This window comes from Abramis brama (assembly GCF_963993115.1).
Source record: "Abramis brama genome assembly, chromosome: 17".
Lineage (NCBI taxonomy): Eukaryota > Metazoa > Chordata > Actinopteri > Cypriniformes > Leuciscidae > Abramis > Abramis brama.
The window spans coordinates 35,503,783-35,517,746 of NC_139979.1; the positions used below are offsets into that span (position 1 = coordinate 35,503,783).

The window sequence follows — 13,964 nt, forward strand, 5'->3', positions numbered from 1 at the left end:
CAGAAGAAGAAAGTTCAACAGTCTTACTTTACAAATAAAAACAACACAATGAAATACAAATATATGATGTTTATCTAAAGTCATTTTAGTTAATAAAGTGAGATTAAGAACATAAAGTATATTTGTGTAATTTAACACATTTAATTATTGTAGGTTTTCGTAATATTCTGAGTTTGCTGAGGAATACTGAATCTGTTTTTGTGCCAGCGAGAGTAAATGCTCACATTCAAAACAGTCACCTGTGTTACTTATCTGAAAAAGAAACTCAGATAATTTGTTGTAAATTTAAAGTTACTTTGGGAAAAGTAATCTGATTAGGAACCTCTCAGCACTTGTAATGCGTTATACCCACAACACTGTCCATTGCGATGGCAAAATGAGTCCGAACTCAATGAAATGATCATTTGCGAGTAAAGGCCTGTTCACACCAATGCAATGTTCAGTGCTAGAAACATGCATCGGCTCAACGTTCATCGGTTTAATGGATTATCATAATTATAAACACACTGGTTTGTAATGCAAATAGTTTTACCATTTACTGCTCTTCGTAATTCTTCTGGTTATTTACCTATATTGCAAATAAATATAGGTAAGTCTCGCACATTCACTGAAAAATAAGGTGGATAAGCACCACCTACTGTCAGAGCATAAATCTGCATTTTGCACGTAATTAAGAGACAAATCGCATGAAATTAAACCAAATTTTCATGTTGTACATTCATGTTGATGTGAACAGGCTTTAATTCAGTATAATTGTTCATTCAGTTGGGAAACCAGTCTTACCAGTGTCAGCCCACCATCGGCAGTTTCAGTGCACAGTCTCAGAGTGGATTCTTACATGGGTTAGAATGGCATCTGAGCAAAAGTTACTAGTTAAACCCAAGGTATCGTTTTATTTTTTACACATAAGCTGGTATACGTACAGACGTAACTTTAGTCACCAGCATAGAACACACATACAGTCACTAACTGGGAAAAGCCCTCAGACATACAACTCTTTTCACATAGTGTTATCACCTACTGTAATATATTCATATTTGGATGCAGCTACTGTATCCAGCAACGGATGACTTTCTGCTCTCCCATTGGTTAGTTTCATACAGCGGATGACTTTCTACTCTCCCATTGGTTTGTTTCATACAGAGGATGACTTTCTGCTCTCCCATTGGTTAGTTTCATACAGCGGATGACTTTCTGCTCTCCCATTGGTTTGTTTCATACAGAGGATGACTTTCTGCTCTCCCATTGGTTAGTTTCATACAGTGGATGACTTTCTGCTCTCCCATTGGTTTGTTTCATACAGCGGATGACTTTCTGCTCTCCCATTGGTTAGTTTCATACAGCGGATGACTTTCTGCTCTCCCATTGGTTAGTTTCATACAGTGGATGACTTTCTACTCTCCCATTGGTTAGTTTCACACAGTGGATGACTTTCTGCTCTCCCATTGGTTTGTTTCACACAGTGGATGACTTCCTTAACTGGTTATCATTCATGATTAATATGATGAGTTTTAAACAAAATATACATTTTATAGTCACCAAAAGTCATAACCTAAGTTGTACAGGTTTAAAAGTAGCTAAACAGACTCTGTCAGGGTTCTGTCACTTCTGTCTAGTTTATATCTTGGTTTGGTGACAGAGCTCTGTCACGTGCTTGTGTTATAGTCCTGTGTTATAGTTTGTCATGTGCTTGTGTTATAGTCCTGTTTGTTGTGAGCACATGGCTTGTCTTGTGTTTCCTTGTGCCGTGTGCTCTCCTGTGGATTGTCTAGCTCCTCCCATCTTGTTCCCTGATTGATTAATTCACCTGTCCTCCCTCATTACCCTCTTTTGTTTGCTTCCCTATTTAGTCCCCCTGTGTTTGCAGTCCTGTGCTGGGTCGTTGTCTATGTTCCCTTGTGTTTCTTGTTCCTGATACAGTCCAGTTGGAATTCCTTGATGCCTGTCTGGTTTTCTCCCACGGGGTAGTTTTCATTTGTATTTTGTTTTATTTTTTATTACTGAATAAATACCCATTGTCCGTGCACTTGAGTCCTCTCTCCTTTCTCCACCCCAGACCGTGACAGGACTCGCTGCTCTAGTCTGTTCTTCTAGATCCGCTGGACAGCAGAAACAATCTTGTGTTGCATTATTTTCCTGTTATCTCTGTAAATACAGTTACAGTATTTGGTTATAGTTACCCAATACCGTCCTGTATTGTAAAAAGCGCTAAATAAATAAAGGAGACTTGACTTGTCACTGTTCGTAAATTCATTGTTTCCTTCTCGTCTCGTGTTACTGTTGTTATGTGTGTGTGGGTGTGTGTGAGTGGGCGTCACCGCTCATCCTGACTGATCAGCGGTCCAGCTGATCTCGTTCATCACTCCAGCTGCAGCTCATTCACGCACCTTTAAAACCTCACCGCACTCTCCTCTCATTGTCAGATCGTTGTTTGATGTCTCCCGTGTGTGATCCTGTTCCTGTCGGCGTTCCTGTTCGTGTTCCCGTTCCTGTTTCCTGTTTCCTGTTCACCCGGATTACGTCTTCACTTGGATCGTCACGTCTGCATCACTTCACTTCACGGACACCATCGCTGACCGTCTAGTCCCTGTGTCACCAGTCTGCCCACTTCATCACCGGACTTTTTTCATCTTCATTCAATAAACAGAGTTTTACTTGCACACTTGCTTCCTTCTGTTTGTAACCATGACAGAACGATCTGACCGTTCCATGGAAGCAGCAAGCGAATCATCATCACTCGAGTCATTTGTCAACACCAGCATACAGCGAATGGATCAACAGGAGAAGAATTTTCAACGACACAGCGAGAGCAGTTCAAGCGCTGGTGACACAGGTGTCCGAGCTCACCCAGCAACTCCAACTTATGCGAAGTCCCGCTGCGCCACCCACACCGGCCGTTCCCCCCACACCATCGGACAATGCCTCCCAGTCAGAGCCCCGCCTTCCTGTACCTGAGTCCTACGCAGGTGAGCCCAGTTTTTGCAGAGCGTTTTTAACCCGCTGTTCGATGCATTTCTCCCTGCAACCTAGGACTTTCTCCAGCGAATCAGCCAAAGTGGCGTTCGTGCTCACGCTCTTGACTGGAAAGGCAGCACTTTGGGGAACGGTGGTGTGGGAGAATCAAGACCCATGCTGCACCTCGTTCCAGACACTCTCCGCCGAGATGAAACGAGTCTTTGACCGCGCCAGCACCGGGAGAGAGGCGGCCCGCGTACTAGCTGAGCTCAAACAAGGAGAGAGGTCAGTCTCTGACTATTCTATTGAATTTAAGACTCTGGCGGTAGAGTGTCAATGGAATGAGGAGGCGCAGTGGGACATGTTCCTGCATGGGCTGGCTGACCGCATCCAGAGGGAGATCTACGCCCTGGACCTGCCCACGTCCCTCAATGGCTTAATCGAACTGGCTATTCGAGTAGACGCACGTTTATCTCGGGTCGAGCGGCGGAGGCTACCCAGCCGACTGACGGGAGAAGCCGAACATCAATGGTCCAGCGGCGGGGATGCGGTCAGCCCCGTCTACGATCACGAGCCCATGCAGGTCGGGCGAGCTCAGCTTACTCGGGAGGAGAAGGAGAGGCGGAGATCCCAAGGGCTCTGCCTGTACTGCGGGGCATCAGGACATTTCGCTTTCAACTGCCCAGTAAAAGGCCAAGCCCGACAGTAAAAATGAGGCTACTGTCGGGTGGGATCTCCGCCGAGAAGACCTCATCTACATCTACACTCCTCCCAGTAAGACTAAGATGGTCAGCCCACGAGCACGACTGTCAAGCACTGGTGGATTCAGGGGCCGAAGGTAACTTCATGGACTGTTTTTTTGCGCACAAGTTTCAAGTTCCCCTCCTACCACTCACACACAAGATTGAAGTCCACGCACTCAACGGTCAAGACCTACCCAACATCACATTCACCACCGGACCCATCACGCTCGTCACGTCAGGCAATCACACTGAAACTCTTTCATTTTACATACTGGACTCACCCCTCGCACCCATTGTTCTAGGACATCCCTGGCTCCTCAACCACAACCCCAAGATAGACTGGCAGCAGCGAGCAGTACTGGAATGGAGCACTAAATGTCATGAGTCCTGTCTTGTGTCTGCTTGTTCGTCTGTTTCTGTCTCTGTGTTTCAGGAGGAGGCAGTGGATTTATCTAACGTGCCCGCGGAGTACCAGGACCTGAAGGAAGTGTTCAGTAAGTCTCGGGCTGCGTCTCTTCCTCCGCACCGTCCCTATGACTGTGCAATAGATTAATTGCCAGGTACTACTCCGCCTAAAGGCAAGTTATATTCGCTTTCTGTTCCAGAGAGGGGGGCCATGGAGAAATATATTTCTGATTCTCTAGCAACGGGGTTCATCCGCCCTTCCTCTTCTCCAGCGGGGGCGGGGTTCTTTTTCGTGGGGAAGAAGGACGGATCTCTGCGACCTTGTATTGATTACCGAGGGTTGAACAGCATCACGGTAAAGAATACTTATCCTTTGCCGTTGATGTCTTCTGCCTTCAAGAGGTTGCAGGGAGCGTCTATCTTCACTAAATTGGACTTACGTAATGCTTATCATTTGGTCCGCATCAGGAAGGGGGATGAGTGGAAGACTGCTTTTAACACCCCCAGGGGGCACTTTGAATACTTGGTCATGCCTTTCGGTTTGTCCAACTCCCCAGCAGTCTTCCAAGCACTCGTCAACGATGTGCTGCGAGATATGGTCGACCAGTTCATATATGTCTACCTGGATGACATATTGATTTTTTCTTCGTCTCTCCAGGAACACGTGCAGCATGTCAGGCGAGTGCTTCAGAGGTTGCTAGAGAATGGGCTTTTTGTCAAGGCGGAGAAATGCGATTTTCATGCACAGTCTGTTCCTTTCCTAGGTTACATTGTGTCGTCTGAGGGAATACGCATGGATCCTGAGAAAGTTAAGGCTGTAGTAGAGTGGCCAAGTCCAGATTCCCGTAAGGCCCTACAGCGGTTTCTGGGGTTCGCCAATTTCTATAGACGGGTTATTCGTAATTTCAGCCAACTAGCCTCACCTCTGACCGCCTTGATCTCCCCCAAGACTACGTTCAGGTGGTCAGACGCAGCTGAGGCTGCGTTTGCCAAACTCAAGAGCCGCTTCGTTTCGGCTCCCATCCTGATTACCCCTGATCCATCACGTCAGTTCGTGGTGGAGGTCGATGCGTCAGAGGTGGGGGTAGGTGCAGTGATATCCCAGCGTTCTCCCACAGACGACAGAATGCACCCATGCGCGTTTTTGTCCCACCGTTTGTCCCCTGCCGAACGCAATTATGACATTGGTAACAGAGAGTTGTTGGCAGTCAAGTTAGCGTTGGAGGAGTGGCGCCACTGGTTAGAAGGGTCGGGGGTACCTTTTATCGTCTGGACCGACCACAAGAATCTGGAATACATTAAAACCACAAAAAGATTGAACTCCAGGCAGGCTCGGTGGGCACTTTTTTTCGGACGTTTTGATTTTATACTCTCGTACCGCCCGGGTTCCAAGAACATCAAACCCGATTCTTTATCGCGCATTTTTGACCGTTCTGAACGCCCGTCTACTCCCGAGTGCATTTTACCCGAGAATCTATTTGTCTCCACACTCGTATGGGAGGTCGAATCGAAGGTCAAGAGAGCCTTAGAAGGGGTAACGCCCCCGGCCAGTTGCCCACCGAATCGCTTATTTGTACCGGAGGGATTACGGTCCGACGTTATTCAGTGGGGGCATTGTTCCAACGTGGCTTGTCATCCAGGAGTTAGTCGTACCAAGTTTTTGGTCAAGCAACGATTCTGGTGGCCACTCATGGCTCGTGACGTTCACAGTTTTGTTTTGGCTTGATCTGTTTGCGCCATTGGTAAGACTTCCAGTCGACCCCCAGATGGGCTACTTCAACCGCTGCCTGTCCCTTCGAGACCCTGGTCCCACATTTCGCTAGATTTTGTCACCGCCCTCCCACCCTCCCAGGGTAACACGGTAGTTTTGACCGTGGTGGACCGGTTCTCGAAGGCGGCACATTTCATTCCCTTGCCCAAATTACCCTCAGCCAAGGAGACAGCGTTGACCGTCGTTAATCACGTCTTTCGCTTACATGGCCTCCCGACAGACGTGGTTTCCGACAGAGGACCCCAATTTGTGTCTAAATTTTGGCAAGAGTTTTGTAAATTATTGGGGGCGACTGTCAGTCTGTCCTCAGGGTTTCATCCCCAGAGCAATGGTCAAACGGAGAGAGCCAACCAAGATTTGGAGAGAATGTTGCAATGTCTGGTCTCCAAGAATCCTTCCTCATGGAGTCAGCAATTGTCTATGGTGGAGTACGCACACAATACGTTGCCAGTGTCATCTACGGACCTATCTCCGTTTGAGTGTAGCGTAGGTTACCAGCCACCAATTTTCCCTAGTCTGGAATCCGAAGTCGCGGTTTCCTCCGCCCACGCCTTCGTCCAGAGGTGTCGTCGCACTTGGACTAGAGCCCGTGAGACTCTACTCCAGGTGGGAGCGCGCACCAAGGCCAAAGCTGATCGCCACCGGTCTGGGCCTCCCGTATACGTCGTCGGTTCCAAAGTGTGGCTTTCTACCAAAAACATTCCTCTCCGCTCCGTTTCTAATAAACTTGCTCCTAAATTTATTGGCCCTTTCACTGGCACCATTAGTCCGGTGGCAGTCCGCCTCAAACTCCCTCCAGTGTACAGGAGGATTCATCCCGTGTTCCATGTATCTAAAGTCAAGCCCGTGTTTTATTCTCGTATTAATCCGCCAGTCCCGGTTCCCCCACCGCCGCGACTCGTAGAAGGGGAACCCACATATTCGGTCAATCGTATTCTGGACTCAAGGCGGAGGGGACGCGGAATCCAGTACTTGGTGGACTGGGAAGGTTAGGGCCCGGAGGAGAGAAGTTGGGTACCTGCCAGAGACATCCTGGATCACTCCCTTATTGATGATTACAATCGACAGGTAAGGGAGTCTGGGGACGCCAGGAGGCGTTCCTAGGAGGGGGGGTACTGTCACGGTTCGTAAATTCATTGTTTCCTTCTCGTCTCGTGTTACTGTTGTTATGTGTGTGTGGGTGTGTGTGAGTAGGCGTCACCGCTCATCCTGACTGATCAGCGGTCCAGCTGATCTCGTTCATCACTCCAGCTGCAGCTCATTCACGCACCTTTAAAACCTCACCGCACTCTCCTCTCATTGTCAGATCGTTGTTTGATGTCTCCCGTGTGTGATCCTGTTCCTGTCGGCGTTCCTGTTCGTGTTCCCGTTCCTGTTTCCTGTTCACCCGGATTACGTCTTCACTTGGATCGTCACGTCTGCATCACTTCACTTCACGGACACCATCGCTGACCATCTAGTCCCTGTGTCACCAGTCTGCCCACTTCATCACCGGACTTTTTTCATCTTCATTCAATAAACAGAGTTTTACTTGCACACTTGCTTCCTTCTGTTTGTAACCATGACATGACTAGACTAGTGTGATCTACATTCAGCATGTAAAGATGTGGGAAACGTGACTCTCTTCTCTCCACTAATAGCGCACAGATCAGCGCTGTGAGGAGTTGATGATGTTGTGTGGGGGGAAACACACATTATTATCTACACAAATGGCCATATCAGGTTCCTCAAATGAGGCAACATAATACAGAAACGATGCATGTAAAACCACGAAAAAATCCATTATACATCTAATCTTGGTCTAGACACACACACACACACACACATTTACTTAGCTATCTAAATGGGGACATTAAACGTAATGGATTTTATACTGTACAAACTGTATATTCTCTCCCCTTACACTAACTCAGACCCTAAACCTACCATCACACACACACACACACACACACACACACAAAAGAGTTCACCATCTCACTGGAGTGTTTGTAGATTTTAATATTCATAAGCTGTATTATTCTGGAGATTCAGCTGTATTGGCTGTTCTGCCAGCGTAACTGACTCAGAGACTGAGACTGATCTCTCGAGTCTAGAGGAAATGTTTCGGGATTAAAGGGAAATGTTCTTTCGGCATCAATGCGTCAGTATGAATGTAACATTGATTCAAAAACTGGAACAAAGAACATAATACTAACAATAATAATAACAACAACTACAAATATAATTGGTATGAATAAAATTCTTGATATAAAATGTAACATGGCATAGTGTTTGTGCATTATGGATGGATGTTTCCGGCGATTCTTACAGTGTAAAGGAATATTATTCTGACATTCATTTTACAAATTACTATAGTTTTTCTTCAAAGATGAAAATTACTACATTTATTTCTACTTTTTCTATGACCATAAATATTTGAAAACTAGAAAAACAGTCTGTAGTGTGTGTGTGTGAGAGAGAGAGAGTGTGTGTGTGAGAGAGAGAGTGTGTGTGTGTGTGTGTGTGAGAGAGAGTGTGTGTGTGTTTGTGTGAGAGAGAAACAGATAGTGTTTGTGTGTGTGTGTATGAGAGAGGGTGTGAGTGTGTGTGTGTGTGTGTTTGAGAGTGTGTGTGTGTGAGTGTGTGTGTTTAGAATTCTGTCCTATTTAGAGTCTCATCTTGTGACATCACGTCCTGTTTAGGGTCTCATCTCGTGACATCACGTCCTGTTTAGGGTCTCATCTCGTGACATCACGTCCTGTTTAGGGTCTCATCTCGTGACATCACGTCCTGTTTAGGCTTGGTTTAGATGTCTTTGGTCCGTGTTCTCTTCATATTCGAGTGGAACTGCACCAGAGTTCATCTGGAAGTGGATTAAGAGCATCTTTTCAGGGTCTCGATCCACTCGTTTGCTCCAGATGCAGCGTCACACTTATTCACACGAACCGCACTAACAGAGCAATCGCACCAGAGTTCTCACAGGCATTTCTGTAGTTTTCTTGTGTTGTCTGATATGTTCAATAAAATGACAGCATGGTATTAAATGTATATATCTGATAACATGCATGCGAGTATTTTATCCTGAGAACTGAAACGTATAATTAAAAACTACACATCCATTTGAATTTCATTCAACTTTAATCGAAGTTCCTTAAAATATTCCAATTCTGCATCTTGTTTTCTTCCTCAATTCAAAATCAGGAATGTAAGAAGCCAGGAGAGGACAAGGGGATTCTCACACACACACTCACACTCACACACACACACACACACATACACACTCACACACACACACACACACACTCACACACTCACACACTCACACACTCACACACTCACACACACACACACACACACACACACACACGGTGAAAACATTGACTTTTGAATGGTTTTGCGGCCACTATTCCATCAACTCTAGAATTACAGCGGGAGCGTCGGGATGAGGATTGCTCTTCCGCTCATTCAGCGTCTCCCGCCTCCGACTTCTTCTCTTTGACCTTCACCGAGGACTTCCGGGACACCTTGGTCTTCTCCTTCCCAGACTCCTTCGCTGGGTCTTTCTCTCTGGCCGACTCCTTGTCCTTCGCCTCTCTTCTGGACTCTTTTGAAGACACCTTAGACTCCTTCTCTTTCCCAGAGTCTTTCTTGGTTTCTTTCGTGGAATCTTTCCCAGAGTCTTTCTCCTTCTTCTCTTTGGACGACTCTTTAGATGAATCTGGTAAAATGACAAGAGACATTGTTAGCGTAAATATTCAAAACAAAGAATATAACACTGTACATCTTATGATACACTCTAATGCTGGTCTTGTACTATCTCTGATGCGACACACATTACCTCATCACGTTGGAAAGGTCACGCGTGACATTGTTAAAGTGTAAATTGCAGGTTAAATTTTTCACGAAGATAATGCAATGTGCTTATTAAACATAAAGATAAGAACCGCCCACCATTGTTTTGTATGTTTTTTATACCAAAATGCTGAATATAATATGAAAAGTTGGTACTTTTTACAGTGGTTTTAAGCACTCCCTCTCCCTTCCACTAGGCTGGGCGTGACGTCATAAGAGGGACTCCAAGCCTAGAGTTACCGTTAGTCTAACAGCAAGTAGGCTAACTTTAGCAGTTATACTGGAGACCTAGCTAGCAACAATGGTTAACTATTGTGTTTGCGTGGTCACAACCCAGTCACTGTAAAAACACGCTACCTTTGAAGAAACCCCAATAAATGTTATTTTAACGCATTTTAAGACAGAAATTTTTACATATATACATATTGAGCACTTTAATTTACACATTAATTGGTTGTGGTGGTTAACCTGCAATTTACACTTTAAACATCCAGGATATACACACGTAAGGACCATTTTAAACAATAAACGGACACAAATACATATAGATATGTGTCATTCAACATAAAATAACTTTGAACGGTCCTCCTACTCCAAACTTGTAAACACTGGTCTGTTCTTCCGACTACATCACGCGTGACCTTTCAACCTGATTACGTCATGTGTGGCGCATCAGAGATAGTACAAGACGAGCATTAGTGGTTAAAAGTATATAAATGTTTATTTAGTTATAAATGTCGGCTGGTTTGTCTAGATGAGACTCTTATTCCTCGGCTGGATCGTGTCGAGACTTTGAAGCTGCACTGAAACTCACATCTGGACTGAAGAAAGAAAGACATGAACATCTTGGATGACGAGGAGGAGAGTAGATTATCTGGATATTGTTGTTTGAAAGTGAACTACTACTATAAATAAAGTGTAAGCAACAAAAACTACTGACTATAAGCCACTCAAAAGTATATATTGAAGAAGTTTATTATAATATTCTAAAATATGTAGTTTGCGAGTGTAGAGAGACTCAATGACATCATTTGGGCCTCGCTGTCAAACCAGACTAATATTCTCCGGGTGATTCGGGCCGTCTCTGATTCAACATCAGATATTGTTCATGAGCAGTTCACACACACACACACACACACACACACACACTGTGTGTGAGACGGGACGTCTGCAGTCAGTGTGTGTGAGACGGGTCGTCTGCTGTGTGTGTGAGACGGGTCGTCTGCTGTGTGTATGTGTGTGTGTGTGTGTGTGTGTGTGTGAGTGTGTGTGTGTGTGTGCAGAGACGATCCTCCCTGCTGTGACAGACACTGAGTGACAATGACACCTGATACACAACAAGAAGATCTGCTCCCGACCCCCAACACACACACACACAGCGTCACTGAGAAGCAGTGCACACACACACACACACACACACACACACACACACACACACACACACGCACAGCGTCACTGAGAAGCAGTGCACACACACACACACATACACACACACGCACACATGTGGCAGCTGCCGCTTTCCATTTCCAGCACACAAAGACTGAAAACCTCTCATGTAAACTCAGCTAAAAATACACACACACACACACGTAAATGAACTTTGTTTTGTTCACAATGACGTCACACCACACTTCGCTTTTGCGTGAAGTATTTCAGGGCCGTTACTGTGTGTGTGCAGTGCTTACGTGTGTGTGCAGTGCTTCTCAGTGATGCTGTGTGTGTGTGTGTGTGTGTGTGTGAGTGTGTGTGTGTGTGTGTGTGCACTGCTTCTCAGTGATGCTGTGTGAGTGTGTGCAGTGCTTCTCAGTGATGCTGTGTGTGTGTGTGTGTGTGTGTGTGTGTGTGTGTGAGTGAGAGAGTGTGTGTATGTGTGAGAGAGAGTGTGTGTGTGTGTGTGTGTGTGTGTATGTCAGAGAGTGTGTGTGTGAGTGTGTGTGTGTGCAGTGCTTCTCAGTGATGCTGTGTGTGTGTGTGTGTGTGTGTGTGTGTGTGTGTGTGTGCACTGCTTCTCAGTGATGCTGTGTGTGTGTGTGTGTGTGTGTGTGTGTGTGTGTGTGTGTGTGTGTGTGTGCACTGCTTCTCAGTGATGCTGTGTGTGTGTGTGTGTGTGTGTGTGCACTGCTTCTCAGTGATGCTGTGTGTGTGTGTGTGTGTGTGTGTGTGTGTGTGTGTGTGTGTGTGTGTGTGTGTGTGCACTGCTTCTCAGTGATGCTGTGTGTGTGTGTGTGTGTGTGTGTGTGTGTGTGTGTGTGTGTGTGTGAGTGTGTGTGCACTGCTTCTCAGTGACGCTGTGTGTGATGTTCACGAGGAAACACCAGTGATTTCAGTCTTGCTCTCATAAAACTGGATAAAGTTATGAAACATCCAGCATTGAACGTTCTCAGGCAATCGAAAACATACAAAAAGGAATTAAAAGCACAAGGTCTTAAAGTGAGAACTGTGTCGGCGCTGCAGTCTAGTCCTGTTTATGTGGAATAAACCCAGCAGATTTGAGCTCACACACATCAACTCTGAGACGCGTTTGCAATCCAGGACGCAGTCAGATCATCAACAGTTAAAGATAAAGATAACTAAAGCTGGTCTGAAGGACAGGCCCTGCTGTGCTGAACTCATTAATGAAGTCTGCGGAGAGGGAATGAGAGAAACATCTGGATAAAAGCTCAACTTTATCATGTTGATATTGAAACCCAACACAACGTTGCCTGATGTCAGCCTAACATCTCACGTTTGTGAAATCACTCTGTCAGACGGAGGTCGAGACAATGACGGCACGCGTTTCTTTAGAGGAAAAGGAAAGCCAAGATATGGGGGAACAGAAAGAAGTGGCTTCATGAGAAATATAATCCTCAGAAATGTGTGCTGATTAACTCCCAGATCTCTGGAGAACTGAGCTGGAGTCGGGAACAGGAGGGAATGGAGAGATGAGTATATCCTCTAGAGTCGTGCCTTTCTGAAGATGGAGAGTGGTTTGTCTACGTCATTGTAGATTACATGCGGATATTATTTTCTCTAAACACACTAAACACACATGAATAATGGCGATCTGAATCAGTTTCTCCACACTGAACAGATCGATCAGCACGACTGCAGATACTGATCGCAGAATCACACAGATCTATGAGATTACACAGTGAATTTGTGAGACCAGAGTAAATCTGATTAAAGGGGTGGTGTAATGTATAGTATATAGATCAGTGGTTGTAACTTTGCAGATGTTGTTTATGCTCAAACAGCAACATTACACACTAACTAAAGTTAGAAAAGTCAAATCATAATCAACCAGCCTTTTAAAGCTGACCATTTTGCTTAAACAGCGAAAGACAACATTAAATCCTACGACACCCACACATCTTTCCAAAAATTAAAATAATGCTAACTGAAATGCACTGCGGTAGTCGAAGGACAGGACGGGACTCATTTACTTGGTCTCATTCTTGAAGAAATCAGTGAATTATTATACGCACAGAAGAACTTCTCACGATAAATAAATTGTGCCTAATTCAAAACACGTGCATAAGCACATGAGCCTGCTCTTAATCTAGCTGTAATATTAATGAGTGTAATGAGCCTGAGATCAGTCATTTGCTTTAGAAGACCAGATCTTTCAGAAGAGACGAGTGTGTGTGACGTCCTCAAACCAGCTCAAACACAATACACACATTTCTACAGGTCACAGAGCTTTAATCAGCCAGCTGAACACACACACACACACACACACATCTGCGTTCATATCCAGACAAACATATACCATTTCATCTTAACACACTTGAGTAAAAGTAAGTTAGTGATCGAGAAGTGTGCACACTGCAAAACATGCTTTTCTTGCTAAGTGTTTCTGTCTTGTTTCCAGTCCAAATATCTGGAAATTCTTAAATCAAGAAGCATTTACTAGATGAGTAAAATGACATAAGAAATCATCATTTAAGATAAAAAGCACAATTATCTGCCAATGGGGTGAGAAATATAATCTTGTTTCTGTTTGAATTAACATTATTTCCCTGACAGCATTGGCGGATTATTTAGCTTGTTTAGGCAAAAACTCACTTCATTTTTATTTATTTCCGCAGAAAACAAGACTTAATATCTTATGGCGTTTCACTACTTTAGTAAATGCATCTTGATTTAAGAAACGTTTGATATCTAGACTGGAAACAAGACAGAAACTCTAAGTAAGAAAAGCATGTTGTGCAGTGCCGCTGCACTATATCAGGCTGATGTACGCTCGCCGCTAGCTGAACGCTGATGTACGCTCGCCGCTA

The 13,964-nt window shown here is 45.0% G+C and overlaps 1 protein-coding gene across 2 annotated transcripts in view; it reads right to left on the minus strand.

Annotated features, from left to right (window-relative positions):
* Positions 1-8,972: 8,972 nt before the first annotated feature.
* bbs9 (Bardet-Biedl syndrome 9) overlaps positions 8,973-13,964 on the minus strand; it is a 176,410-nt gene continuing 171,418 nt past the window's right edge. For both annotated transcript variants that reach the window (XM_084089234.1, XM_084089233.1), the window contains one exon: positions 8,973-9,571. In XM_084089234.1, the coding sequence (XP_083945360.1) occupies positions 9,315-9,571 (257 nt within the window). In that variant the 3' untranslated portion in view covers positions 8,973-9,314. The remainder of the gene's footprint in view (positions 9,572-13,964) is intronic.